We start from the raw sequence: 26466 nt of genomic DNA, 5'->3' as shown, positions 1-26466 counted from the left end.
TGCTATTCAACTCTTCACTTGTTACTGCTCCTCCTGGTTAACACACTCACTCTAAGCTCTTTTCCCACACGTGCAGGAAAACTGCTTGTTACAGAAATATTTACATACTTGCAATATTGGAAATCAGGGCTTTTTAATTGTTTTTTCTTTTCCTTTTTAGAACAGGTTTGATACCAATTCTTTAGAGTAAAATGTAACCTGGTAAAAAACAGCTCAGTGACAGGTTGTTTTGGAAATGCTACAAACATGACAGGATTGTCCCATGGCAGAGGTGAAATAACTGGATAGTGATCACATAGGCAAGACCTGGCTGACATATTTAGAGATTAGAAATCTGAAGGAGAATAGCTTCTGCTCAGCCTATACCTCCAAGTTTTGGGGCTAATCTTCTGCAAGTCCACAAATTACAAAGTACACAATAATTGGCACAGGGAACTTTCCCATAATTTCTCCTTTTTTAGTCAAAGGGAAACTGTTAAAAAATGGGTTTGAAGCAAATGCATTGATGAGACAAGCTATCTTGCAGTAACTGGTGTAAACTGCTGAGCATCTGAAAGCAAACTATCTTCTACCAGCCAGAGTACCAGAGTTCAGTGGACTGACCCTCGGGCCTTCTTTCCACTAAGGTGCTACCCTTTCTCTAGGAATCATTGCACCAGAGTAAGCTATTTCTTACCAGAATAGTTTGTTTCCCCTACCAAGTAACCATGCCAGCACAAAGCAAGTTTCTGCCTTTGAAACTAAATTCACACTGACATGGGTTATAGTCAGGAGACTCTGGAGAGTAAGGGCAGGGGATTCCATAGGAAACTTGGTGTGTGAGTAGACAGGAGAACAGGGAGTAAAGGACCAGGGCTTTACATTTCCACTGAAAGGGAGAGAACCTAAGTATCAAAAAAAACCCTTGCAAAAAAACAACCAAACAAAAAAACTTATGATGCTATTGCACTGGGTTGTACAGTTATTAAGTGTTTGGACCCAGAAAAGTCCTTGAAGGAAACAGGACCTAGATACTATTATACCTGCAGGTAACAAAAGAAAACTCTCTAGGAAATCAAAAGCGTCAATAGTGGATTAGCGGAAGTCTTCAAATAGTGGAGGGGCAGTCTTTAAAAGGGACATACGAACACAGCCAGAGGCTGCTCTCTGCTAGACTTGCTGAAGGGCAATCAGAGAAGGGACTACTATAAACAAAAACTTTGTCTGTTTCCTTCCTCTAACACATCTGAGAAGGCTTTATATACTTTGGCTATTGAGAAGTGAAAATGTGTTCATCATCATTACAGTCTTCACTCTGCTTATGGTAATTCTTAGTGTTAAAACCTACTGCTAATTAGATAAATTCAGATACATTTATCCAGGAAAAAAAGACAGGAGAGACGGTGAACAAGTAACTGTTTCTGGAACCTCTAGTCTTGCCTGTCTTTCAGGTTGTCTTTCAGGCCCACATTTACTACAGGCCCCTTCTACCCTTCATGCCACAGTGTGTTTGATAACAGAGTAAAGGAGAAGTGAAGAGATGAGAACTGGCAAGAGTTCTGGTCACCAAATCATAAACCATAAACTATTTGTCTCTTTCCTTGACATTTCCTCAATGCCTAAGCTGAGGACAAAAGTAGTAGAGAACACTGAATCAGGAAACTCTCCACCTGGCAGAGTTTAGTTCAATAGTCTTTGCTCGTGGGAATGTTTAAGAGACGCTAGGATAGGATTTTTCTTTTTCCAAGCAGCAGTCAAACATAAGACAAGATCACTCTTGGATTCAGCACTGCACTTCTAGTTCTAGGCTTACCCAAGAAATTAAAAAGAGCAGAGCCAGCATTCTTTTGGACACTTTAAATAACACTTTCTACTGTTTCAGATTTCAACAGTAGGAAGATTTTCCCTAAAAATCAGTGTCTTTTCCTCTATCATCCATAAACAGCCAGTCTACACACTAGGGAGATGCCTTCCCTTGTTACATTTAATTAAGAGCTCCATCTGTTTTTGCATAGAACACCTTATTTCCATATGAATCTCAAGTCTAGACTGATATTTAGTTCCAGCCTTTTGGCTGAACTCAAGCAGCCCATGGTAAAAGTGCCCTTGCCCTTTGCGGGACACCTCTCCCACTGCAGCACACCATAAAGCCTTCACCAAAGCATTTACTATGTTCTGATTATTAGTGACACTGAACCCTTATAAGGAATCATTCTGCAAACTTCTCCCTCCTGATAGTCAGAAGCAGAAAACAGGTTGTCTGGAACAAGGATATGTAGGACTGCAGCTACTGGACTGTTATTTGAGGCCTGCACACTGGGTCTAAACACAAGAAAGAGGACAGGCTAGGAAGGCAGAAAAGATAAGGTTCAATTATACCAGCAAGTTCAACAGAGCCTCCAGGACAGACCTGGAAGTATGTCAAGGATAAAGTAAAGGGTTTATTCGGTACTAGGGCAATCTGATACACATAGGCCTTCGGGCAGCCTGATCAGTGAGGACAGCATAGACATCATTGTGACACTTCAAGATACTCCACCTAGTTCCCAAAACACTGATACATTTGCATGCCACAAAGCATTTCAGAGTGGAAACCACAGCATACAGTACAGGTCATTGTGCATTCTATAGATATATCTAATCTTGCAAAGACAGCTTTGTCAAGGACACAGACATCTGCTGGCTAACAGGAGTTAAATCCTTCATACACGTGGATGACTGCGTACCCCTGCAAAAATGTGCTAATCTAACTACATTTTGTCTTGCAAGAGTGAAGATCACCACAGCGCAACAGTGCCAACTGTCTTGTTATTAGCTCCATTATTACAGTAGCTCAAAAAACGCTAGTCTTGTTACCATACACATACATACAGACCCTATGCAAAAACATCTCCTTTTTAAAAGAAAAGAGATAACACTTACATATGCAAATCCTTAGCTGGAACCTGTGTTGCCTACAGCATTAATATTCTCAGTTAAGTGATTTTTCTTTTAACTTTTTTTTAACACGAATCCCTGGGTTTTATTGCACTATAGGTTGACACTCATGTAGCCACAAATCCTGACAGGAGAATGAGCTACCATTTTATTTTTGGGGGGAAGAACCCAAGCAGGAAAAAGTACACCACGAGTCAATTCTTCAGACAGGAGTTATAATGAAAGCAGTACGGGCTGCACTCTTCACAATCCATTCTTCCTTATAGCATTAAGGCTGTAAAAGCTTATTTCTCTTCTAATACTGTAGGCACTGCCCATCAGCAAAAGCATCAACACTATAAACTCATAACTCAAGACCAGCAGCTTTTAAGGTATCGTTTATGACAGTAGTTCCTTTGAAGGAAGCTAACAAGTACGGCCTGTAGAAATCAAACACTGTATTTTCTTTCAGAGATGAGGCTGAAGAGTTCCCTGACAAATATAACTAAGAATTTTACCAGCCACAGAGATCTGTATTTCCTCATGCCATGCATCATACTGACAGTATGGAATTCTCTAACAAGTAGTTTCTGAACAGGAATAGAAAGAGAAGTGGCTGGACAAGCACACAATTGAAAGGGCAGTTCTATCCTTAGGGAATGCTCGTGAACAGAATTAACGCTTCCAGTCCAACCCGCATCAAACACTCCTGTGCTGCTATAAGCGCATGAGGGGCACATTCAAAAGCAGTAGCATGATTGGTACCAGTGTTATATTTAAATACATGCTCTCAATTAGTAACTCACTGGTTCTTTCACCATTTACTTGGGCTTATGATGAACTCAGGAGTCAGTTGTTTCACCTAGCTTGATAGTTTTAATTTCATTATTTGAGGAAGAACAAAAGAAAAAGGTTAAGAAATACAGCTGCAAGCAGAGCAACACTTCAAAGCTACTAGTTGCCTACATGGGAGATAATTATGATGAGTTAGCAGAATGAGAAAAGGACTTTTCTATTTTGCAGGAAGGGAGACAGAGCAACACAACACATTCATTTTCTTCCAGCCTTCTCCAAGGTGCCATAGCAGATGAAGTTTAAAAATTCAATCTTACCTAACCCAGTCTGCTTCAGGACTTGCTGTGTTCTCAGCTGCTGCAACAACAAACATGAAAAAACAAAAGCTTGACAGCCTTCGAGTCACTTGAGATCTTTGGCATATCTCCAACTGTTTCAATGTAACAAACCACCCAAGCTAACAGTTGTTGAAATACATGAACCTGACTGTATGCATTACAGTTTCACTCCAAAGCTGATTAACAGCAAAAGAGAATAAGGTAAAAAATTAAAGGTTGTATTCCTTACCTGACATAGCTCCTGTTGGCCATATGCTGGACTCAGCAAAAGGTACTGTCTCTCTGAGCAATAAATCTAGAAGAGGTAAAGACTGAATTATTAACAAGAACATGAGGAGGTTTCAGGCACATGATGAATGAAACGCAGAAACCCAAAACTTACACAGTCTGATTTAATTTGTAAAGGGAATTTAGAGTTTCCCTGAACTATGGCTCAATTGATTTTTTTCAAACACATAATGACACATGGAAAAAAGCAGGATGAGGCTTTATTGCAAAGCTGGTAAAAGAAGAGCAGAGTCTCTTAAACCATCTTCATACCAGCCTCTTACCAGCAGAATTTGACTAAAATGGAAATGTCTGGTTTTTAATCATACGGCCTTTGTACATACTCCCATTCTGCTGGTCACCTCTCCTCCTTCCAGTCATTAATAGCTAACGTGCTTCCAACGTTGTGTTTTGGCCTCCAGCTTTTTTGTACCAAAGACTGTAGATGTGGTCTTTGAGTGACTTATAATTGCATTGATACAGTCTCTAAGTTTGTACAGTATTTCAGGTTTAAATTTGGGTCATCCAATTAATTTTGAATATGGTACAGCACAGCAGGAATGAAATCCACGGATTTCTGGGCAAAGGCTGGAACTTTTTTAACATAACTTTGTGTCTTTTGATACTGCTGATAGCAATTAGAAAGTATCAACCGACATAAGAAACACTGCCAGGATGAAAGGAAAAACTGACATCACTTTTTCCTCTCAAGAGAGAATTTTCTAGTTCCTCTGTATTCTGTTCTGCAGAATTCTCATTATTAAATGTAGTGCCATGCAGCAAACGCTAATGATTAGGACAGCATTCAGCGAATGACCTTATTTATTTAGACACTTCGCACTGCTCCACCTAAATCGTAAGTTCCTAATTCTCGGGGTGGGAGAGACAGGACTCATGCTAAGTATCCAAATGCGAGCATTGATGTGGAAGTTGGACATTTAATGTGAAATTCAAACAACCAGAAAGTAGGACCAGCATGCGGAGCCAAGAGATGAGGAGCACTAAGGAAAGGGACATATCTGAAAGTCTTGTTTCATCAGTTGCATGAGGGAAACAGCGCAGTTCCTCAGTGAAAAGGGGATTGAGAGCCTCACCTGAACTTGCTTATTGCACACAGGTGCTTCCCCCCACTTGGAATTCACTTCTCTTTCTTATACCTTGCCCTGAACTCTCTCCTGAACTGGCTTCTTTTAATGCTTGGTCAGCTGTTTTACAAAAAAATCTATTCTACCCAAAGCATAAGGACAAAAATAGAGGCCAGCATAAGACAAAGTGCATTTCTAACACATATTTGATTTATACCAGTACAAACTGGTGAATAAAATCTTGTGGGTGAGTTTAGGGGGTCTATACAACACTTCACACAAAAAGGAAAACAGTAATTGTGGGTGAACAAGACTGGAAATACTGGAGACAAAAAACATGAAACTGGGCAAAGGAAAGTAAAATAGGAAGGAAATATCTGCAGTATTACAGACAGTGGTAAGAGACACTTTATATGGCAGGAATAAAGTGCAAGAATCTGTAAGGTGGAATTACACGATCAAACCAACAAATAAAGCAGATGTGTTATCAGCAATAAGAAGAAAGCACATTCAGAAGCTCAGAAGGGGAAGCTCAAATTGGAATACGGCAATCAAAAAATTAAACAAGTACTGAATATTCTGTTCCAGGTATAACAAGCAAAATTCAGATCTAGGAAGTATTCTGGAAAAAAGCAGCAGGAGTTGGAAAAGGGATCAGTATGCAGGAACAAAGAGTCAGGAGACAAAATGAATCCCAGGTTTGAAACCCAGGCAGCCAAGAGTCAAATGACTGGCTCTCACATTTAGACACATGGAAAATGGACAATGAGTTCCTATCTTCTAACAGTAAAACCCTGCTAAATATAAGACATTAAACCTATATTTATTAATATAGGTGCTACCTGCTTTACTAATTTGACTGTGCTATTGCATACCTAATACTCCATCTTTACACACAATGTGGGGATAATAATTCAGCGCAGATTAAATATAAACAGGAATTTTCTCAAAAATATGCCCAGTTTAATACACTGTTTATGATTTCAGCCATGAGCACAGAGCCCCTGAAAATTACATGCCTTTAAAGCGTTTCTGTGGGGGTTAGTGCAAGTGTTGCTCTGTGAATTGTAGGTGAACTCAATTCCAATACTTTCTACAGAAGTAGTGGTGTGCAGTATGTAACCAGAAGACTAAAGGGAAGGGAATTTTCTTGTGAATAATGGAAACAGTGCGTGTAATGTGAGAAGGATCCATACTAAGCCAAAAAAATATTGTGTCCATGCAGAAAGCTAGGCAAATGGCTGCCTGAACTGGGTGATTCAAGAAATTATGCCATTATCCCAAGCAGGCTGAGAACATTCACTGGTATACCAATCACACCTCCCTCTGCAGTCAATACAGCACCATCGGCACAGCAAAAAGGAAAAGAAAATTGACTGTGAACAGATTCCAGTCACTTTAATTGCCAGCATCCATAGCACCATCACAATAAGCAGGCGAACAAAGATCTGTTTTCCACAGCTGTACACTTTCCTCATGCTATTGTGACCTAGCGAGTAGTTGCTCTATGGCCAAGAGGAGCAATGAAAGATGCAAAAGGACATGGACTAGTTTAACTCTTCCCTTCTTCTGGGATATTTGTACCTCATGCATACCCTACTGCCAGAAGCTACTCCATTTACTAATTCCTACCATGCTATATCACGAGATGGGTTTAGTTTCCTTAATTTTCATCTATTCTATAAGAAAAATTTTAAAGTTCATTCTAAAGTCCGGTGTTTTCAAATGTGTAGTTCTCTAAGTAGAAATAGGAGACAAAGAGCTGTTTGCATTATCAGTGCTCCTCTCCCCACAAACTGGGGACTGCCTGAGGAAGGAACAGCTGGATGGGAGGTGGAGAAAAGGAGGAGGAAGGGAGGACCAGGGAGCAAGAGGCTGCTGACATGCCTTGCTCCTTACAAAGCAGCAGCAAGGAATGAAAAAGATCTCATATTTCTTCCCCCTTCCTCACCACAGGCAGCGTCAGCTGCGTTCAGCCGAATCATGTTCAGCCTCTTGCCTGCTGTGAAGCATTCAGATGGGAAAGTGCAGCCTTACACTGTCAGAAGTTTATCCCAGAGCAATGGCATCCTAGCTGCAGCTGTCCAGTTTTGGCATAAGGGAAGCATGTACAGCCTTACACAATGCATCATTCACAAAACTACTCCTCCCCAGAGAGGAAAAAATTCATCCCAGAAGCATTACACAATTAAACAGCAGTAGTTTCTCAAGTTATGTGCCACTTTTCTGCTGTGGCAAGTCAGTCTCGGGGCCTTACTTTTCCATGCATCGTCAGGCCATTATAGGTTTTCCTTTTGCTGAAGTACCATACAAATCAGTCACATATTATTGCTTCAGTCAAACCACCCTTTTCCCACTACGTATTCCCCTTGTCCAGTCCCTAAACGAAAAGCAAGCACATAGCTATGCAAAGAGATGAAAGAATCAGTAGCATGGAAGGCAGGATAAGCTAGGAGGGAACCAGCAGGAGACGGATTTGGGGCATTAGATAGTAACTATCTCTGCATTTCAACCTGCATGCAGAGTATTCCCTCACTCTCCCCAAACACTGGAACAGGTGCCTTCCTCAGCTGCACAGTTCTGCTCCTTTGTAGCTCCTTGGGTGACCACCACCTTCATTGTGCACCCTTCTGCGCTTCAGAGTCTCCTGCTGTAGCTCCCTTCTTTCATCTCCCCTCTCTAGTTTAGGAGCTACATGGCTTTATCCAACTGCACAGTGATCATCCATCATGGCAAGTAAGTCCACACGTTTCATTCCTCCTGTCAGCACTAAGAGGAACACGGCTCCATACTCTAGCCTGTGATGCAGGAGTCTTTACTAAGAACGCCCACTCTGAGCTCCTGTCCTGGGTGACTACCAGGCACACTGCAACTTGCTTATTCTGCCCAGATGCAGCACAGCTCAATTTACTTTCTTGAAAAGGAATTAGGAAGAAAGAAAAAAAAAAAAAAGGCCCAGGAAAGCTCGCTCCCAATGAACAAAATGCTGATTGTTCCTGCAGGTGCTGAACAATCAATCCAAAGGTGCCTTTCCATTCTCTAATTCTACATTACTAAGGTTCAGCTCTAGAATAGATTGGTAAAAAGTTTAGTGCTTACCTGGCTGGTTATGCATACAGTTTGTATGATGCTTTTTTCCCCCTTCTCCTTTTCTCTTGCTGATCCATAGGCTCTCTTCTCATCTCACTTTCTCCTCTCATGTAGAGAGAAAAATTCACTAGAATTCACCTCTAGGAACAAAGAAAAGGGAAATTTGTACAAGCTAACAAAAAGAGAGAACCTACGGCTGCATAGCGTATCACAGTAAGTGCTGTTCAGACGGCAGTTTAAAAGTAGGGCCAGAAAAAAAAAAAATCACTCGTCAACTTTTTATGCAGAACAAAAAATCTATACCAGAATTTTCTGTACTTCAAAACCCCTTCCTGAACACCAATGTACTTCTGAGTAACCTCATAGTACTGCACAGTCTACGAGCACTTGATCATTATTCTCTTCTCCACTTCCTCAGTGACAGAAGGTTGTTTAAGACAGTAACTTCTGTTTTTGCAATAAAGAATGTTTTTCTTCCTCAGACAAGCCTGCACTCAAGAGCCTCTTGTTAGTGAGCCTCTCCAGGCATTAGCACAGCAAGAATCATTGTCTTTGTCCAGTGAACTTTTTATACTGAGTGCATTTGGCAAAACACTGCAAAACTGGTCCTTGGCAACCCTTCATGCAACCAGCCGCCATGCTGATCACTAAAGTTCTTTTTCTCTGTAGCTAGAAAGTCAGTAATACTGCTACAACATTTCTTTCTAACCAAGGATTTTGGATGGGACTGGATAAGTCACTCACTGCACATGCATCAAAAGAGCAGCAAATAACTCAGAAAGGAATCACAGTTGTCCTTGCTCTCCAAAGTGCGCCACTGTATTACCGCAAATTATGTTCCTGCAAGTTCCTAATTATGGAGCACTGCGCGTGCAGCAAACACCAGCACAAGAGAGCAAACAAGCTCATATTTTCCTGTTTTCAAGCTTACCTATTTGCACTTCAACTGACCATCCCTTTTAGAAGAGACTGCATTGGCTTTTAGCAGTTTATATCCACCCTGCCTTGTAGCCAGACTACCACATGAAGAACTCAGCCCAGGAGCAAGACAGTTCTATTTGGTTCAACTCACCTTTTATTTTTGGAATAAAAATTGGGAGAACTCTTCTAATTTTACACAATGTTCTAGAATATCAATAACTTACATCAACTTGGATAAGCACTGGAGGATTAAAAGGTAACAATGTTGGAGAAATAAATTCATTATTGATAATCAGCATTTCAGTATTTATTTTTAAAACTTCAAATCACAGATTAAGAATTGAGCTGGACTTTAATTCTGGAGTACAAAAGGGATCTAAGAAAAGGGACTTAACATATTGCTAGAACACACGCCAAAATACTCTACAGTAGGTTATAAGGTAAAACCCACTCAAAACTTTTGCCAGAACCTGTTAGCTACATCTGATTTACTAGCACTGAACCAATATTATTAGATACTCTCATGCTAACGAAAGCTTCTGTACAAGAACTAAACTTTGTCTCCTACTCCATCACTTCAAAGTACATCTAAATAAAACAGTGATCCTTTTTTTTTATACTGTAACGAAACTGGAATTTCAGACATCATTTTAAGAGGGAAAATAAAGTGAAAAATTAGCTTTGAAATATGAAAATTACAAAGTGTTTCATATTTACACAGAAATGAATGCATTGCTTTAAAGAAGTAATTAAAAAGGCCTTTTGAGTTAACATCTTAATTTTTTCTTGATTTCTCAACAGTATTGTCTACAGAGTATATTACCTAAAACTTTTCTGTTAACAAGTGATTGTGTATCTGTATGTACCAGGAAGGGAGAAGAGGGCACATGGGTTTGTTTAAAGGAATTCATCAGATAATATTTGCTACCTAAATTATGGTTCATTAGGTATTCACATAGATACCTTACAGGAGTATTCTGTACTAGAGCCAGGTTTATTCCAGTATTGAGGGAACTTGTGAATACAGTGTTTTTCTTCAGTGGATTTGTCCTGATCTGCCTCAATCAGCTGTGTCACATCTACTTCTCGCCTTGTAGTAACTCCTCCTCCATTTTTATTCGTTTAATCATAGTGGGCGGGGGTTAAAAATTGTTTAAACATGGAATTTGGAAAATAGTAATTGCTGACTGTAACGAATCCGCACCTGTAAGGCGGGGTACCTGCACACCCCCAGCAGCAGTAATTCGTACTGCGTCACACGCACAGGCCCCACACGGCCCGGGGTCCCCACCTCAGCGCTGCGAGGGGCGGGCGCCGCCCCCCGCCTCCCCCACCGCAACCTCGGGGGCTGAGAGCCGACCTCTCCGCGTGCAGGCGGCAAGACGACACACGCCCGGCGACAGTGACGAGCCACGGCAGCACAGACTCCCCGGGGGTAACAGCCCGCGCCTCCTCTCGCTGCCTTTCGAGTGCTGGCGCGGCTGGGCGGGACGGCGGCGGGCGCCATTTGCTGGCCCCCCGGAGCGGCGCGAGCGCCCCCCCGCCCCCGGAGCGGCGGCGCGACCGTTACCTCAGCGCGGCGCTGGGCTCCGCTGTGGGCGTCGGTAAAGCCTCGCTTCCCGCGGCGAAACGCCGCGTGACGCCCTCAGAAAAGGCCGGTTAAGCACCGTGAAAGAAGAGTAGTGTTTAGTGAATTTTAAAGGAGTAGTTACAGCAAGGAAAAAAAAAGTATATATGCGTAATTAGCGTGAAATTACTTTCCCTGAGACGTACTCAGTGCTTTAATTATTCCTCTGTATTCGGCATTGTCCAGAGCCATGAATGGAGATGGCAGCTGCATCTGCCTTTTGAAAAATCTTTCCTTGTAAAGAAAATGAACCTATAAAAGGGAAAATTATTTCCCCCCTTTTGACGGGGGGGAGGCCCCTCTTTGGGATTCAATTTTTTTGTAGCTGCTAATGTTAGTCTTTATTAGGCCTCAGGCATTAACCAGATTTCACGTTGTTTCTGATTATCTGATTAGGAAAAATTCAGATAGATACTTCTTTGGTACAGCTTTGTTTACAGAAAGAAAAAAAGTGAAATTCTTATTTTTACTCTGCTTAGAGAAACAAACAGGAGGCTCTTCCCTAGCTTGATATGCCACTGCTTCTTTTCAGGCCAGCATGTTACACAAAAGGCTTTTTCTCACTCAGCTTTCTGTTACAATCTCACTACAGGCATTTTGCTGGCTAATTAGGACTGCCCTCTGCTTTTCTCATATTTTTTTATTGTATTTATCTCATACACATGGAGATCTATGAGATAGGTACACCTCTATTTTGGCAGTGAGACCTCAGTGAAACACACAATTCAGTTCTGGTCAGTCTTACCAGGGTCGGTGTTACAGGTGACAGTTCCTATCATTCAAAAGGAAAAGATTTAATTATAGTCTACATCTATTGCAAATAAAGAACTACTATATTCATCAGCTTAAGTGAGATTTGACCCACTTCACAGCATCCAGTACCACTTTAAATAAAATGTGAAAGCTCTAGATCAGTTCTCATCTCTGTTTCTCTGTATTAACAGATAGTCTGTAACTAATCTTAATCATAAATCTAAATTATGAGGAGGGTTTTATATCCATGTATCTTTTCATAATTAAGATGCAAAATAGAAAGACTGAGCAATGGTATTTCTCCACGTATTTCTTCCTGTACTACCTTTCTCCACTGCTCTAGCACTTTTATTTTAACAAGGCAGTATTTTAAACAGTGAATCACCATCATTCTGAGTAGAGTAATTTTTTTTTATCTTTCTCTGATAAGTGGATTCTGGGCTTTGTAACCAATATATACACATTTTTTTGTAGCATCTACATTCTAGTAAATTACTTCAGGGTAAATTTTTAGTCAAAAGTAAAAGTAATAGAAGCCCAACCTTGGTTCACATAGTCAGTAGTAACGTACATCTTCAGCTTTTTCTCTGAATTTAGCGTATGGCAATATTAGAAAGAAACTGAGGTAATCAGTTTGCAGAAGTTTTGCTGGGCAGTGTTTCATTTCACACTATTGCTGCTTTGTTTAACTTAAGTATGCTTAGAGTATACAAAGCTTTCATCACAAGCCATTATTTTCTCTGGTTGGCTATGACTGGAAAAATCCTGTTGGTTTATACAAACAGTATAATAAACAGTAATATAGAGAGATCATACATCTGGTCAAGCTTACCCTGTTGGATACTCACCAGGCTTGTCCAGGGGGGATCTACATCTTTCATCCTACATGTCCTCAGTTTTCACAAGTTACAATACACTCAAAAACATTCTTTTCAGCTGTGCCTAAGGTTCTGAAACATCATTGCTCTTTATCAAGTTGTATGAAAAGTACATAGATTGAAGCAAAAATAACATCTACATGCACTGTTCTGTAGATTTTTCTTCAGCATTCTCAAGAATTCTTTGATATGAAATTTAGGAGCACTGGGAATTCCCAGATTTCTCCCACAGCTCATAGGTTGGTTTTTGAACCACAGAAACTTCTCAGCTTATCACACTTTTGCTTGTTCAAGTGACACCTTCATGATCGCTGTTACAAAAGCTCCTCTGTGTCTTAATTTCACTTTTTTTTTTCACTTGAGTCTCTCTGAATTTTTATTTCCCTGTACCTGCTTAATTTTTTCTGATTGCTGCTGTTTTTCCAGTCTCACTTTCACTAGCTCCCTGCAGGCCAGCTAACATAAGTTTTCCAAACACTGCAGTTTTTTCAACATACCTGTTTCCCGTCAGGATACAGTTATGATGGCTAACTACACTGTATTAGAGCTGCACGAATGGTGCGCCTGCAGACTTCACATCGCATGGTAGATTTCTAAAGAGACAAAGGTTTTCCGTGATGCAGCAATTTTCATTCTAGTGGCTTTGTAAATATAACAACTTGCCAATAAATCATCCATGATTCACAGAAATACCTCAATGTGGAATTTGAAAAGGCTAATAAAAATATAAAATTACAAAAAAAACACCACATTAATTCTAGCTTGGCCATTTTGACAGGCATAAATTTCCGATCACATAACCCTACCATTTTTTGTAATGTTACACAGGTTAAAGGAATAGGTTTATTTTTAGTCATATTCTTTGCTGGCACCTTCAATTTGTATTGCCTTTGTTAGCAGTCAGAATATCAATGTTACTGTTTGCACTAATAGGAAGAGTCGTCTATCCTAAATTAAAATTTAGCTAATGAACGTTGCTTATCCTGAAGCCAAACTGAAACAAGCCTCATTTAATTACAGCAATTATTTTCCTTCTTGCTTGCAAATCTCCAGTAGAAAAGAGCAACCCTTAATTGTTGTCATATTTCTGGTTACATGTGCAGTGATGATTGACCCATTATGCAGTGGCACCACTAATGCAAGCTCGGTGGGAGATGGAGTCATTCCTAGCCTTTCCTTAGAGTGTATTTGAAAATTAAGTATTTTCTCCTTTGTATGGCCATGGTTAGACGCCAAAAGGTGAAAAGCAGTTATTAAATTAAATGTTCTAAAGTGCTATAGCCTTAAGAATTGAATGAATATGGAATTTTTCTTAGACAGTAAATAACATACTATACTTAACTGATGAGCTTTTCCAGAATGTAATCCACTGAAGTGTTTAGTTGGTACATATTGCTCAGTAGTTAGTATTTTTACGTGAACCTCTTAATATTTAAATTGACATACATTATTGACTAGTAGTCAATCATGTAACCAACAAATTATAAATGGACAACAAAGCAACATTCTCAAATATATTTTAATCATAAAACATATCATAATGAAGCCTACTCCTTCTGTAACTAAAAGTTGACATGTGCTGCCTTGCCCTGATTTATAATCTTAAAATCTCCTTATTTAAGTGGATATGCATGAACATTATTCGCTAAAGTAAAGCCCTTTCAAGTCAGGAGGACCTCATGCTTTTTTAAATAACTGCTCATCTCTGTGCATTTTTCTTTGCCTGGAGATGGACTTGTGATTATAAACAGAATGCATGGTTGCATTAACCTACACACATCATAAACACTGGTGAATCAAAAGTTAAAGTAATAATATAAAACATGTTTGCTTGAAGGGGAAGAAAACATTTGCTGAAGACTTGAAGGACACTGCTGAAACGTGCTACTTCCATGAAAATCTTCAGGCGATTTGGAATTCTGGCTCTGTCAAATTGTAAGTATCTAAGTTAATTTGTAAGGTGCTTATACTGTCTTGTTCTGCTAGGTCACATGGGTGCTAGTTTGGTTTTCCCTTCATAGCTTTTGAATGAGATGTGTTTGCATTTATTTTAGGATTGCCATCATCTTGGAGAAAACAAATATAAAAAAATCCCTATGGCTTAACTAGTTCTTCACATGGTCTGTTTCTTCACATGGTCTTACTCAGGAGTTCACAGTCTTCTGCTTTGATAATAAGGAGAACTCTAACTAAGACTTCCCTCAGTCAGTGCTTGCCTTTTCTTCCAGATCATGTCTTATTCCGTTCACACAGAAACATCCCATTCTGCTACTTTGCTCATACGGGTTTCTACGTGTCAGTAGGGTTGCCGTATTTCCAGGAGCAAAAGGATAAGATACAGGGAAGGATAAGGTGTGCAGAGACAGTGGTGTTCCTGTCTTTTCTAGTAGCTCCCTGTAGAAGTCCCAGAGCCCATCCGTCATCCCAAATCAGCATTCTGGCCGTAGGAACATGGGTCAGGGCCCCTGAGGGAAACAGAGCTGCCAGCTTAACCTGCTGAGCCAAAACCCAGCTTCTCTTAATCCACTCTGTCCTGGAGCATTCAAAATGCCTCGGTCCAGAGTTCTCATTTCTAAATCACATTTTCATCCCAAAGTCCTTCCCATCCTAGAGTTCCCCTGTCCCCCTCACCTCTTGAGAGGAGAAGCCAGGCACGTCCAGGACTAGATACAGGAGGCTGTATCCAAGGAGTCTAGTAGCCCAAGTTCTTTTTGCAGTTACAGGCTTTCATTTAGGCATATATCTGAAATGACAGCTCCTACTTTTAATGTGTCTGTGCATACTTGCATACAAGGATGGATGCTCTAGCAGAGGCATCTAACTGTTCTCTTTTGCACCAGTAGAAGAAAAAGCCTGAATACCGAATTATCACATTACCTGAATACAAAGGACAGCAAGGGCAAAGGAGCTGAGGAGTTTTACAACACAGATTGGAAGCAAAGAAACAGGAGAGGGGACTGAAAAAGAGAACCTTCATTAGAAAGTTCTTCAGCAATGAAGGAAATGAAATACTAGCAGTATTAATGTAAGACTTGATTCTACTGCCACTGGAGTTAATGGAAATTTTCACATCAATTCTAGTGAGAACAATATTGGAGCTTTATGCATATCTTTGAAGATGATTTAAACTAGAAGCCAGTGGCTGCAGAGCAGTACCTTGGTCAGATAAGGACTATACAAGTGCAACAAAACTAAACAAAACTGTGTAGGTATCAGCATGGCATTAAAGAGTAATTACATTTGTATTGGGAAACAGCAGGAGAAGCAGTTCAATGTAGTAACAGTTCTAGCCAAGACTAAAGTGCAAGGTACATAACCATAGTCCAGCCCTTACAAATCATAACCACAAATTGCAGATATAAGACAGAAGCCTGGAAACAGAAATGAGGCGATGGAATGCCTGATGTTAAGACACCACTGAAATGTAAATAGCACTGCTAAATTATAGTGAGTTAGAATTATATTGGATAAATTCCCAGCTCTAAACTCCAGAGGAAAGGTGACTCAAAGGACTTAGAGCCAACAAAAAGCAGTACATATAGAAGATCCTGCATGCTATGAATTCTAGATACCAAGTGCCGAGAGAAGGATCTACACAGACTCTAGAAAGCAATTTGTACCACAATTAGTACCTGAATGCCTCTTCCACAATACAAATCAGTTTACCCAAATTCCATAAAGTTATCCTGTGTTGCTTCTGCAGAGTTTGAGTGATGCCCCCAAGACTAATCCTCTAATCCTTACAAACAAACAGTTTTCTATAGCTTTGGTCACACGCACAGCAGCAATATGATTGGGAGTGCTGTTTCAGCCTCTTGTGGTTGCTTAATTAATATGTTTAAATCTCTGAATTTACCTTTAGTGGATGAATGTTTGAGTCACACTCCATGGTCTATGTCACTCAGATGCTAGGCTGAAGTAAGTATGTGGGACATGATTAAGTTTTGGAAGGTGCAATTATCCAAATAATTGTTTCCTTTTTCAAAGTTCTTTCTCCCTTCCTTTTCCCACATACAGCATATGTATTTTTTCCTTAGTTCAGAAAATTAAAAGCTGCACAATTGAAAAATAAATAATGGCATTTTATGTTAACTAGTAAAAATTAGCAGGACAGTAATTTTTCTCTTATAAATATCCTATGCAAATTCTACATAGTTATTCTCTATATGATTCAAGTAGCCAACAATTCTGGGTAATAGAAATGCACAGTCCTCTATTTGCCTCATTTCTTCTTACAGCACAATATCTTTCTGACTGGTTCCTTAGTGTTCAAATCCATCTTTTCTGCCACACACTTACCATGGTAAATCACTTGAATGGGCTGAGCTTTCTTCTATTTATTGTTGCCAGGGGAACCACCTTGTTGGTATTCATCAGTGTAACATGTCTTCTGACATGTATTTCTGAGGACCAGATGCAACACGCATGTGCAGCATTCAGTGAAAAAATATATTGCAGCATCCCTGGAAATATATCCATGCAGAGGAAAAGAGTTAAAGTACCTTAGCTCGAGATTGTTTGGGATTTTTTCTTTAGACTGATAAAAAATACATATATATATATATATATTTTATATATATATATGTGTGTGTGTGTGTGTGTGTGTGTGTGTGTGTGTGTGTGTGTGTGTATATCTGAGTAAGATTCTGTTTCTGCCCACAATTTACCCACAAAAATTAGCATCTCATTCAGTGAAATAAGTGTTTCTAAAATAATGCTCATTTAATTTCTTGTATTACTATTTTTTGTTTTTAAATGTTCTTTTCCTTGTATAAATTAAAGGGGCTATTTTTAATATGAAATCTTGCTATTATCAGGTATGTGACTAACACGCAACCCAAGTAGGGATAAAGTAGAAGCATGAACCATTTTAGAATAGCCAGGTATCTGAAGGTTATTCGAATGACATCAGTCACCTGCTGGGACGCATCAATGGTACAAATATAGCACCAGCTCATGAAAGGCAATAAGCATCTTTGACTCTCAGAATTTCCATTTGTTTACGGTGATAGCAGCTTCTGGCAGGAAAAAAGGTGATGCAGAGGCATCTAAGGTGTGTCATAAAGGCCAGAGTCATGGTTAGTTATGGGAAGCAAACCCATGTTAACTTCCTGGTGATTTTGATTACTGCCAAAATACCTGCATGGGAAGGCATAGCATTCGAGGCTGGAGGGAGTAAAACATGAAAGCATGCAAGAAGCATAAGAGTAAAATGAAACATGAAAGAGCGCTATCTCATTCAAGTCCTATATGCAAATTTATATTCCTTAGATGATGGCAGATCCTACCATTTGGATTACTGTGACACCAGTTGTTCTGCCATCAGAAATCAGTACTCCCTTGATTTACTTACTGTACAATACAGAACAAGAGATGCTCCCATGTCCTGAAGGAGCTTACAACCTAACCATGAGACAAAAAACAGGCTGAAGCAAACAGCTAGAAGACTAAAAGGAAACAAGACTTAACAGTCCTTTCACCTGCCCTCAAAATCTCCTTTAGTTTAACAAAGCCTGCAAGTCTAGTTTATGTGGTGCATAACATTACACCAGCGGTTCTCACTAAATCTAATTATCTTGTTACAGAATTTTCAGAGATGAAAACAGCAGCTCCATACTAAACTCCCTTGAGAACAGTGGGAGGTTGTCCTAGAACACAGGCAGCATCTTTTAGGGACTGCAGGGATAGCATGAAAAAATGCAAAGTGACTTTTGAATTTTCAACGGTGATGTATATAATATACCTAAAATGACTAGCACTATAGAGCAAGCAAGCGAGCAGCCACAGCCTCTACAAACTAGTTTCCAAGCTGTCTTCCTCGTTATCCCTGCATAAAGCATTCTGAGAGAGCATAATCTTATTTGCCAAATATTGTTATAAAATTTCCGTGGCCCCTGGAACTTTGTTTTAGGGTTCTTTTGTTGTACAATACCACACAAATAGGACACTTGAATATACAATATGAAGATAACAAAGGCATGAAAAAACATGTGCATTACATGGAGAGAACCCCACCTTTTCAATCAACCAGAAGGAAAAATGACACATTTTGCAGCAAACATTATTAGCTGCTTCAAGATCCAGCTGCAAAGTAAATTATTCCTTGAAACCTCAAAACCAGAGAGAGGCCAATTATCTGCTTTATCTGCTTTAGGTATTTGCTAGTGCATGCATGGGATCCCAGAGAACAGGCTGTTCCGATTTGATGGAGAGTGGTTCAGTAAACAATCCCATTCTGCTGTCAGATGGGATCCTTACAAATTCAGCTACCACATTATAAGGCCAAAGAACTGAGACATTAAAGATGCTCAACACTTGGAAGAATTATTTTTAAAATGAAGGATAGACTTGTTTCTTCAGTCTTACTCTCTGAAGGCATTTTGCTCTTTTTACTGAAACCTTAAAAAAATAAAAACATCCAACCATGACAAATAAGCCCAGTGTAATCATTTTCAGTCAAAATGATTAAAAGTTCAGCAGTCATAAGAGTTGAAAGTAGTCCTACAATAGGAAATGTATTAGATAATAAGAGCTATAAGCAATTCCACTAGCTAAAATACACACATTATGGACAGCATAAGGAATTCACAGATGGAACATGATTTTACAAGGAAACAGTTTCCTCCGAGAAAATTCCATGGTGGCAGATAACAAGAAATAAAAATATTTTAGCCCTAGTTCTCAAAACATTTTTCACACACAGTGTGCGGGAAAGGTTTACTATCCATTTGCTGCATACAAGGGATGAAATACAAAAGGAATAGTAAGTTGCTTATTGAGTAGTAAATCATTCAATGGTGTAAGGGGTTACCATGGAATCAGGTTCAGTTTTCACAAATTAAGAGACAAGCCTGCGCTACATCAAGTGACAGAATTTCAAGAAATGGCTTTTCAAATAATAGTACTTTCATGAAGGCTTATTCTGAAATGTTTTAACTGGGACTTGGAGCTAAGTTTAAAATGCTTTTCAAAACAGATTTGTTTTCGCCTTTTCCTGTACCATGCAAAAGCAAACATCACAGAAGTCATGTTTTTGGGATAATAAAATTAGCTTTTTGAAACGATAATTTATTTAACAAGGTTCAATTTTGCTTTGAAGCATGTTGCATTAGATCTCTTGAATAGTGTTAGTGATGAGAAAGTGCAAATAATGAATAAAAAAATCTAAAACCAGAAACGCCAATTAAAAAGAATTTTTCAATCACTAAAACACACCGGCCATTTAACCTAGGTAAGAATTCATGAAGTGTTTGACTTCACTGAGAATATGCTTTTCCTACTTTAGCACATTCATTTCCAGGAATTAATAGCTAGTACAACCTAGCAAGATTACAAATGCAATGACAGGACATTACGGCAGAAGAGGCAAGTAAGTAACTCAGGCGGCCAGACCTATAGCATTTGGGGCTCTTCTCATTGCATGGACACTTGTAGGCAAACCACCACTCAAATTTGAGAGTGGGTGCTCAGGGTACTACGCCCTACCAAAAGATCACACTGCTGGAAGCGAGTATGGATCTTGCTGCAGTAATCCACATAACAGAAATTATCACACACAGCCAACTTCCTTAGATTACGTGCAGTTAATAATTGAGAGCTGTGAACCTCCATATACTGGGTCAGCCCATTCCTGCAGTTTTCTTTCTTAGCAAACAGCATCACTTCATTCTTATCGAGGCTAAAGCTCAGATAAGCTCCATTCATCATTACCCCCAACTCTGAGAAAAGAAAATGAAAAGCAAGACTGCAGAATGTGGGTTAGACAAAAATGAAATTTAAATCATACTGAGATCTCCACACTAACTCGTTGTGTCCTCTGGCAGCTATACAGATAGCATAAACTGAGAATGAGACAGAAGATCAAATTCTGCAAAATCTCATGGGATTCTGAAGTAAAGAATAAACATTTCTTTGATGTTAGAGCAAAAGAAGCTCTTTTTAAAAGGAAAGAAGTAATTTGCTGAATTAATGTAAGATTCCTATTGTAGAGGTGATGAAAGCACTCACTGTAAGTTTGAGGCCAACCCTAAAAAAATGCTACTATACAAAACTTGTAACAGTCAAATTTGTTTCACAACATTTCTCAAAGGTCAAAGGAAAAGAAAGAATTTAATACATAAATATATACATTCAATAAATCCAAGTGGTAGTTTTTCCAGAAACAAATTTGACAGAAGAGATCAAGTGCAGTTTTCCCAGGCATACAGGTTCCTAACTCAGCATTTTAATTCTAGCAATTTGTAGTAGCAACACTGTAATAGCAGGCATAAAATAAAGAACAATTTTAAGTGGTATAGTTCTGAGTAAAACCAAATAATCCAAATTATTAAAAATACAACACAGTTTGTAAGTAACAAAAAGGAAAAAACATACCAGAATTACTCTCTGTGCAAAGTATTTTGCATGCATTAACTTTTAGCATATAAATAACTCCCTGGCTATTTGGGTGGATTTCAGTAATAATTATATTTTGGATGATTAGGGCAGAGAGAAAAAAAGTTCACTAACACACAGATTGCCAGTAGACTTTTATTAACATATCTTACAATGTCAATTACTGTATTCCTAGTTTTGTACTCTTCTGATGTGTTATAAAGATTGATTTAGATTCTACAGTAATGTACTGTACTTAAATGATCATTCATACAGGATATCACACCAGAACATTTGAGTAATACACACACACACCACTCTAGTTTGGACCTGTTATTTTTCAAGGTAAACTTAATAAAGTAGGATTAAAAAAGTTATGGGGAAAATCCAAATTCTTGTTTAGCAGCATGCAAGGATATTCAAGTACGATTTTCAACCAAGTGCTTTTTTTTTGTTTTTAAATTGACTGGTGACTAATTCACCAGTACTAAAATAAACACTATGAGATACCCAAATGTTAAAGTTAAGGCTAATAGTTTTACTTCACATCCATATGCACAACCAAAGAACATTCCATTTTAAATAAAACACAGTAATCAAATTCTGGATACATTATCTCTTGTAAATATAGCACTGGAGTTTCAAACTACAGATTACTCAAGTGCATGAGCCCTGTAACAAGTGTTATGCTGGAGATGTAAAGAATCTTTTTGCTCTTCAACCACGCTTACAAAATGGCCTGATATTCATAATGAGCAATGCAAAAATATTACAGGCAGAACTTATAATACAGTATCAAAAAAGTAATATTTTGGAAAAGACAAAGCTATCTATTTGGTGAAACAGTAATTCTAATCTTACAGGAAGTACTTTAATACTTTGAAATATACATATATATTATATATATATATGTACGTATAAAACCCAGCATCCATTACTGTGGAATTTTTTGAATTGTGGGTATCCAGAAAAATTCATCATATTTATTTACTTTTCCTTCTGTCCATTCTCCTTGACTGCTATACAGTCATTTTATTTCCCCTATATACTTTTCATTAGATAATGACTTCCACTGGGGAGCTGTTTTCATCATGTATATGGTTTTATCAGTAGATGTTTTTATTTTACACATACAAATTTTATTTTACACATAAGCTATGAAAGTCAAAACTACCCGGAAGTGCTTGGTAGTACTGTATGAAATAGCCAACCAATGTCCAACACCTGTGAGAAACATGAGTAGCAATATATTACATACCAGTATTTTATCTATAACCTTTCCTACCTACGTACAGTGTGGAGCTTAGCCCAGTCATATCTGTTCTCATGAATTTTTAAGCCCTCCAAACATAAACTGGCATTCTTGCAAAAAGGATGCACATGCATTGGTTGTTCACCCAGGCTCTCTTACTGAGTTTTTTTTTTCTTTTTAGGAAACCAAGCAGAAAGAATAGTCATTACTCTGAACAAATACAGTATAGAGGAACCACCTGAAAGATACAAAATTACATTTCATTTGTAGAATAGCCTGCATATTTCCAATCCAATCATTCTGAAACATACATCTGGTCTGTAATGACACGCAGGCTTATGCTTATTATGCTTATAATTGAGATCTGCTACATTGGGTGCCATACAAATTCTGTATATACAGCAATTTCTGTATGTGTTATCACTGACAGTTTATTCAGTTGATATGCACAAATCTCATTTCTGGAAAAGAAAAAAAGAACGTGTGTTCTGGATTACATTAAGAGCAATAAGCTATCTAATTTACAGCTATTTCACTTATTCATGGAGAAAAAAAAATTATGAAATTCCTGAGAATGCAGAAGTTTTCAGTAATGCCTGAAATATTTCAATAGACTTCTTGTGGTAAGTGAAATTTTCTTTAAAGTTCAACTTTCAGACCAAACACTGCCATGCAGTCTCACAATCATTCTACAATTCCTGTATAATTACAAATGTATATCAAGCAAAAATCTCAAACCAACACACAAAAAAGGCAAAGAATATTTATCCAATATATTTAGTAGATGAAGTACACATATACAATGTTTCAGCAAAAATTGCTAAAAACTCAACTCCACGCAGAGAAAAATAAAAACTTGACAGCTATCCCTGGAGCCTCTAAACAACTGCAAGTAAAACTTGTGCTTCTTAACAGTAATGGGCTTTAAAAAACAGAAGAAAAATGGACTACTGAGTGCAATCAGATTGCTCACACCATTTAGAGGATTTCTTTTAATTTCAAATTATTTTATCATTATTTTAGTAGCAACAGCAGCTAATTACACAAAAGTTTCACATGTTGACAAAGTTCCATTTCCCTTTTATGCCCACACCCCACTCTACCCCCAGCAGAAGAGCTAAACTCCCATTCATTTAAAGCTATTGTCAGTCAAGATGCATTCATTCATGGTAACAGTGATGATACCGTGAGAAGATGGATGATGATTTACAAGCCATTATAATGAGGCCCCCATCTTTTATTGATATGATCAAAAGTATGAGACACCCACTGCTGCTCAAGCACTTTGTATCTTTCCTTGCATATGTAGAGAGGTTTACCGCGCCTGCAGGACAAAAAAAACCAACAAAAACAAAAAACCCTACTTGTTAATATGCCAAATAAATGGAAAACTGCTTCATTATCAATAACATAAGCAACACTTGATATTCATACAATTTTTTTTCAGGGGTAGTGTGCATTTTTATTGGTGGGGAGGGGGCTGGGGGGCATGGTTTTTAAATAAGATAACTTCTGGGGGCTTCCCCTCCTCCCTCTTGCACAGCAGAATCCAGAAAGCATCTGTTGTTCGTTCAGGCACACATAGCTTATAAGCTATTATTCCCCACACTGGAAACCAATTGCCTTGCCACTAAAGACCAAACAACAATATTTGGGTCAAATACATCCCTCTCTGCAACATTCAGAATGATCACTGGGAATGGCAACACCAGGAGCTTTACTGGGTGCCTAGCATGTCTTATTCAGTGTTTGTGATTACACAGACATTTGGGCTTAGAAAAAAAATTTCCTCCAGATCAGTCCAACTTGCATGAAATGGGGATTTTCGCTTGGAGGAAGGTAGTTTGCTACCTTGTTTCTGCATGCATCGCATTATATAAAGTAGATCTACACAGGGCAGCAACAGTGAAACATGCTTACAACTAAAACATTACCTAAGATCTCGGTCTTCTTCACCATGTGCATCCAGATAAACAGAACCCCATAGGCAGAAACGATGGCCTCGTATGATGATGATTACAGATGCATTAATCAAGAGAAATATTCCTGTCCCAGCTCCACAGTTTTGAGAATGCTGTAATATTACAGGATGAAGGAAGGGAAGAGTATAAAGATCCCATTAGTGCCTGTCAACTTTATAACAAAAAGGTTTTTAAAAATTGTAAGTAGTTTTGCTTAACATAACACAAACTGGTGCTATTTACTATGGAACAGTTTGACAAAGTATAGCCTACCCCCAAATTCTCCAAGCAAACAAGAAACCCATGTCTTGAGCTGCCATAACTTTTGCATACAAAAGTGGTTCCATGGGCAAAAAAAGGGAAGATACCCGTTAGACAGTAAAAACAGAGTTACTTGAGAAAAATGAACAAAAATATTCTCTACCATATTTTTTATTTGTTATCGATAGCAAGCTGTATGGTGTGAGCAAATATTTTTCACAGATGGCAAGAATAAGAAATGTATTCAGAAAAACTTCTCATTTCCTCTTCTGCAATGGACTGTATTGCTAAACATTTGCTTTTGCTACGCACATTCACAGATCTCGTCTATGGTTTTACAAATGTAGTATCTTGCTTAAAACAACATGTCATTCACTACCATGAATGGCATGATCTGTATTAACTCATCCATTCATTTTGGCAATTAAAAATGTGCTCTTTATATACAGTTTTGTTACAATGGGAGGCTATAACACCACAGGTTAAAATCAAATGTAATATACTATGTAGATTTTTAGTTCTTCTTTTCTTTAAACTTCATGTTTTCATGAAGCTGACACCTTAAATGTAACGGTTAATTCTATTTTAAATTTTGCCCCACCTTGTTTCCCCCACTATATTAGCACTCAGAGAGAGAAATGTGAGTTCAAAGAATTTCAGAAAGGTCCAAAATCCCTCTAAAATTTCTTTTGTTTTGGTTTTTTTTGTGTCCCTATTGTAAATATCTCCTTCAACAAATTCCCCTCACAGTTTACTGACGCCCATGTAGTTCTAGTGTATTACAAAAGTTTGTGTATTTGCAATGCAGACAACAAATGCAGACAGCCTTCTACAAGCTGTTCAATGTGTCTGGTGGAAAAGAGAACAGCTCTCAAAGCAAACCTTCATCACAGGCAGAAAAGCTGTACTAGATGCTGTTCAACTAAAGAGGGAAAATATTATTCCTGAAAGCACGTGAATACATGCTGATTAGAAAACTTTGCTGCTGAATTAAAGCCAAAGGCTTTAAAATGATGCTTCTCTAACTGTGGTCCATAGACCACTGGTAAATCACTGGGTATCAGAAAGTACACCATAAAAGAAGAAAGAAAAAAAAAACCACACACAAAACCCCCCCAACCCCCAAACATTCATATTCTTATGTACACAGAATGCAAGGAAATAAAACAGAAAAAGAATTAATACATAAACATTCAGAATGTAGAGAAACTTTGTTTGGTTATAAATGAAAACCATGTGCCAACATTACACACAATGGTTTCTGGAGTTTTTCAAACAAAAGTAGGCCATGAGCTTAAAAAAATTAATAAAACTGCTCTCAAGGATCCAGGCTAGGTCCACGTGTCAGAAAGGAGCACTAAGTATTATAGAAAGAAAATCATAAAACCCAAACAATGGAGTTAAAAAAAGTCCATCCATTTGAGAATTGATTACTACAGAATTGGAGTTCACTCTTACCAGTACACATTCACAGTAGCTCTGTTGTTTGCAGCATAGTCCTTTCAAGCAAACAAAAGTACCACAAACCAGACAAACAGCAGGATCTTTAGGGACCTTGGTACAAACAGTGCAAGTCTTTCTGTGATAATACTGAAAAATGGTGTTATAATTCTCAGGCAACTGAAGGAGGCGTGGCAAGTCCCACTTAGGCTCCTGGATGAGCAAAGCCTACAAAGAAGGTAAAAACACATCAGTTTTGCACATCTGCTTAGTCAGAACTAAGAAAACAAAATACTACAGAAAGGAAACATGCACTTTAATATCCCTCACTTTTTCTTTATTTCACAAGTTCAGAAACTGCACCTGGCTGAACAGGACAGACTGGGCTGCTTGGGAAGCCAGGTGCTCTGCAGTAAGACCTCACCCTGCGAGTGTTTCACAGGAAGAGTCTTTTTCCCCTGAGGAGGCCAACACGGTCGCACTGCATCTTTTGTAAAGGATGCAAAAGGAGTACTAGTCTTTTCAGAAGG

General features: G+C 38.6%; 2 protein-coding genes across 9 annotated transcripts in view; both read right to left on the bottom strand.

Moving 5' to 3' along the window:
- The window catches only part of MYO3B (myosin IIIB), a 223968-nt gene extending 212749 nt beyond the window's left edge, over positions 1–11219 (bottom strand). Inside the window, exons 1-4 of the mRNA XM_064514931.1 lie at positions 10962–11219; positions 8480–8610; positions 4258–4323; positions 4008–4047 (exon numbers count right to left, since the gene is read on the bottom strand). Of these exons, the coding sequence (XP_064371001.1) occupies positions 4008–4047; positions 4258–4323; positions 8480–8495 (122 nt within the window). The 5' untranslated portion in view covers positions 8496–8610; positions 10962–11219. The remainder of the gene's footprint in view (positions 1–4007; positions 4048–4257; positions 4324–8479; positions 8611–10961) is intronic.
- Positions 11220–21164: 9945 nt separating this feature from the next.
- Positions 21165–26466, bottom strand: part of UBR3 (ubiquitin protein ligase E3 component n-recognin 3) — a 123228-nt gene continuing 117926 nt past the window's right edge. For all 8 annotated transcript variants that reach the window (XM_064514908.1, XM_064514909.1, XM_064514910.1 and 5 more), the window contains 3 exons: positions 25955–26164; positions 24209–24348; positions 21165–23598 (listed from right to left, as the gene is read on the bottom strand). In XM_064514908.1, the coding sequence (XP_064370978.1) occupies positions 23481–23598; positions 24209–24348; positions 25955–26164 (468 nt within the window). In that variant the 3' untranslated portion in view covers positions 21165–23480. The remainder of the gene's footprint in view (positions 23599–24208; positions 24349–25954; positions 26165–26466) is intronic.

The sequence above is a fragment of the Dromaius novaehollandiae genome, chromosome 7, assembly GCF_036370855.1.
Source record: "Dromaius novaehollandiae isolate bDroNov1 chromosome 7, bDroNov1.hap1, whole genome shotgun sequence".
Taxonomy (NCBI): Eukaryota; Metazoa; Chordata; class Aves; order Casuariiformes; family Dromaiidae; genus Dromaius; species Dromaius novaehollandiae.
Note: the sequence above shows the minus strand (reverse complement) of the source record. Positions and strands in the feature narration are given on the sequence as shown.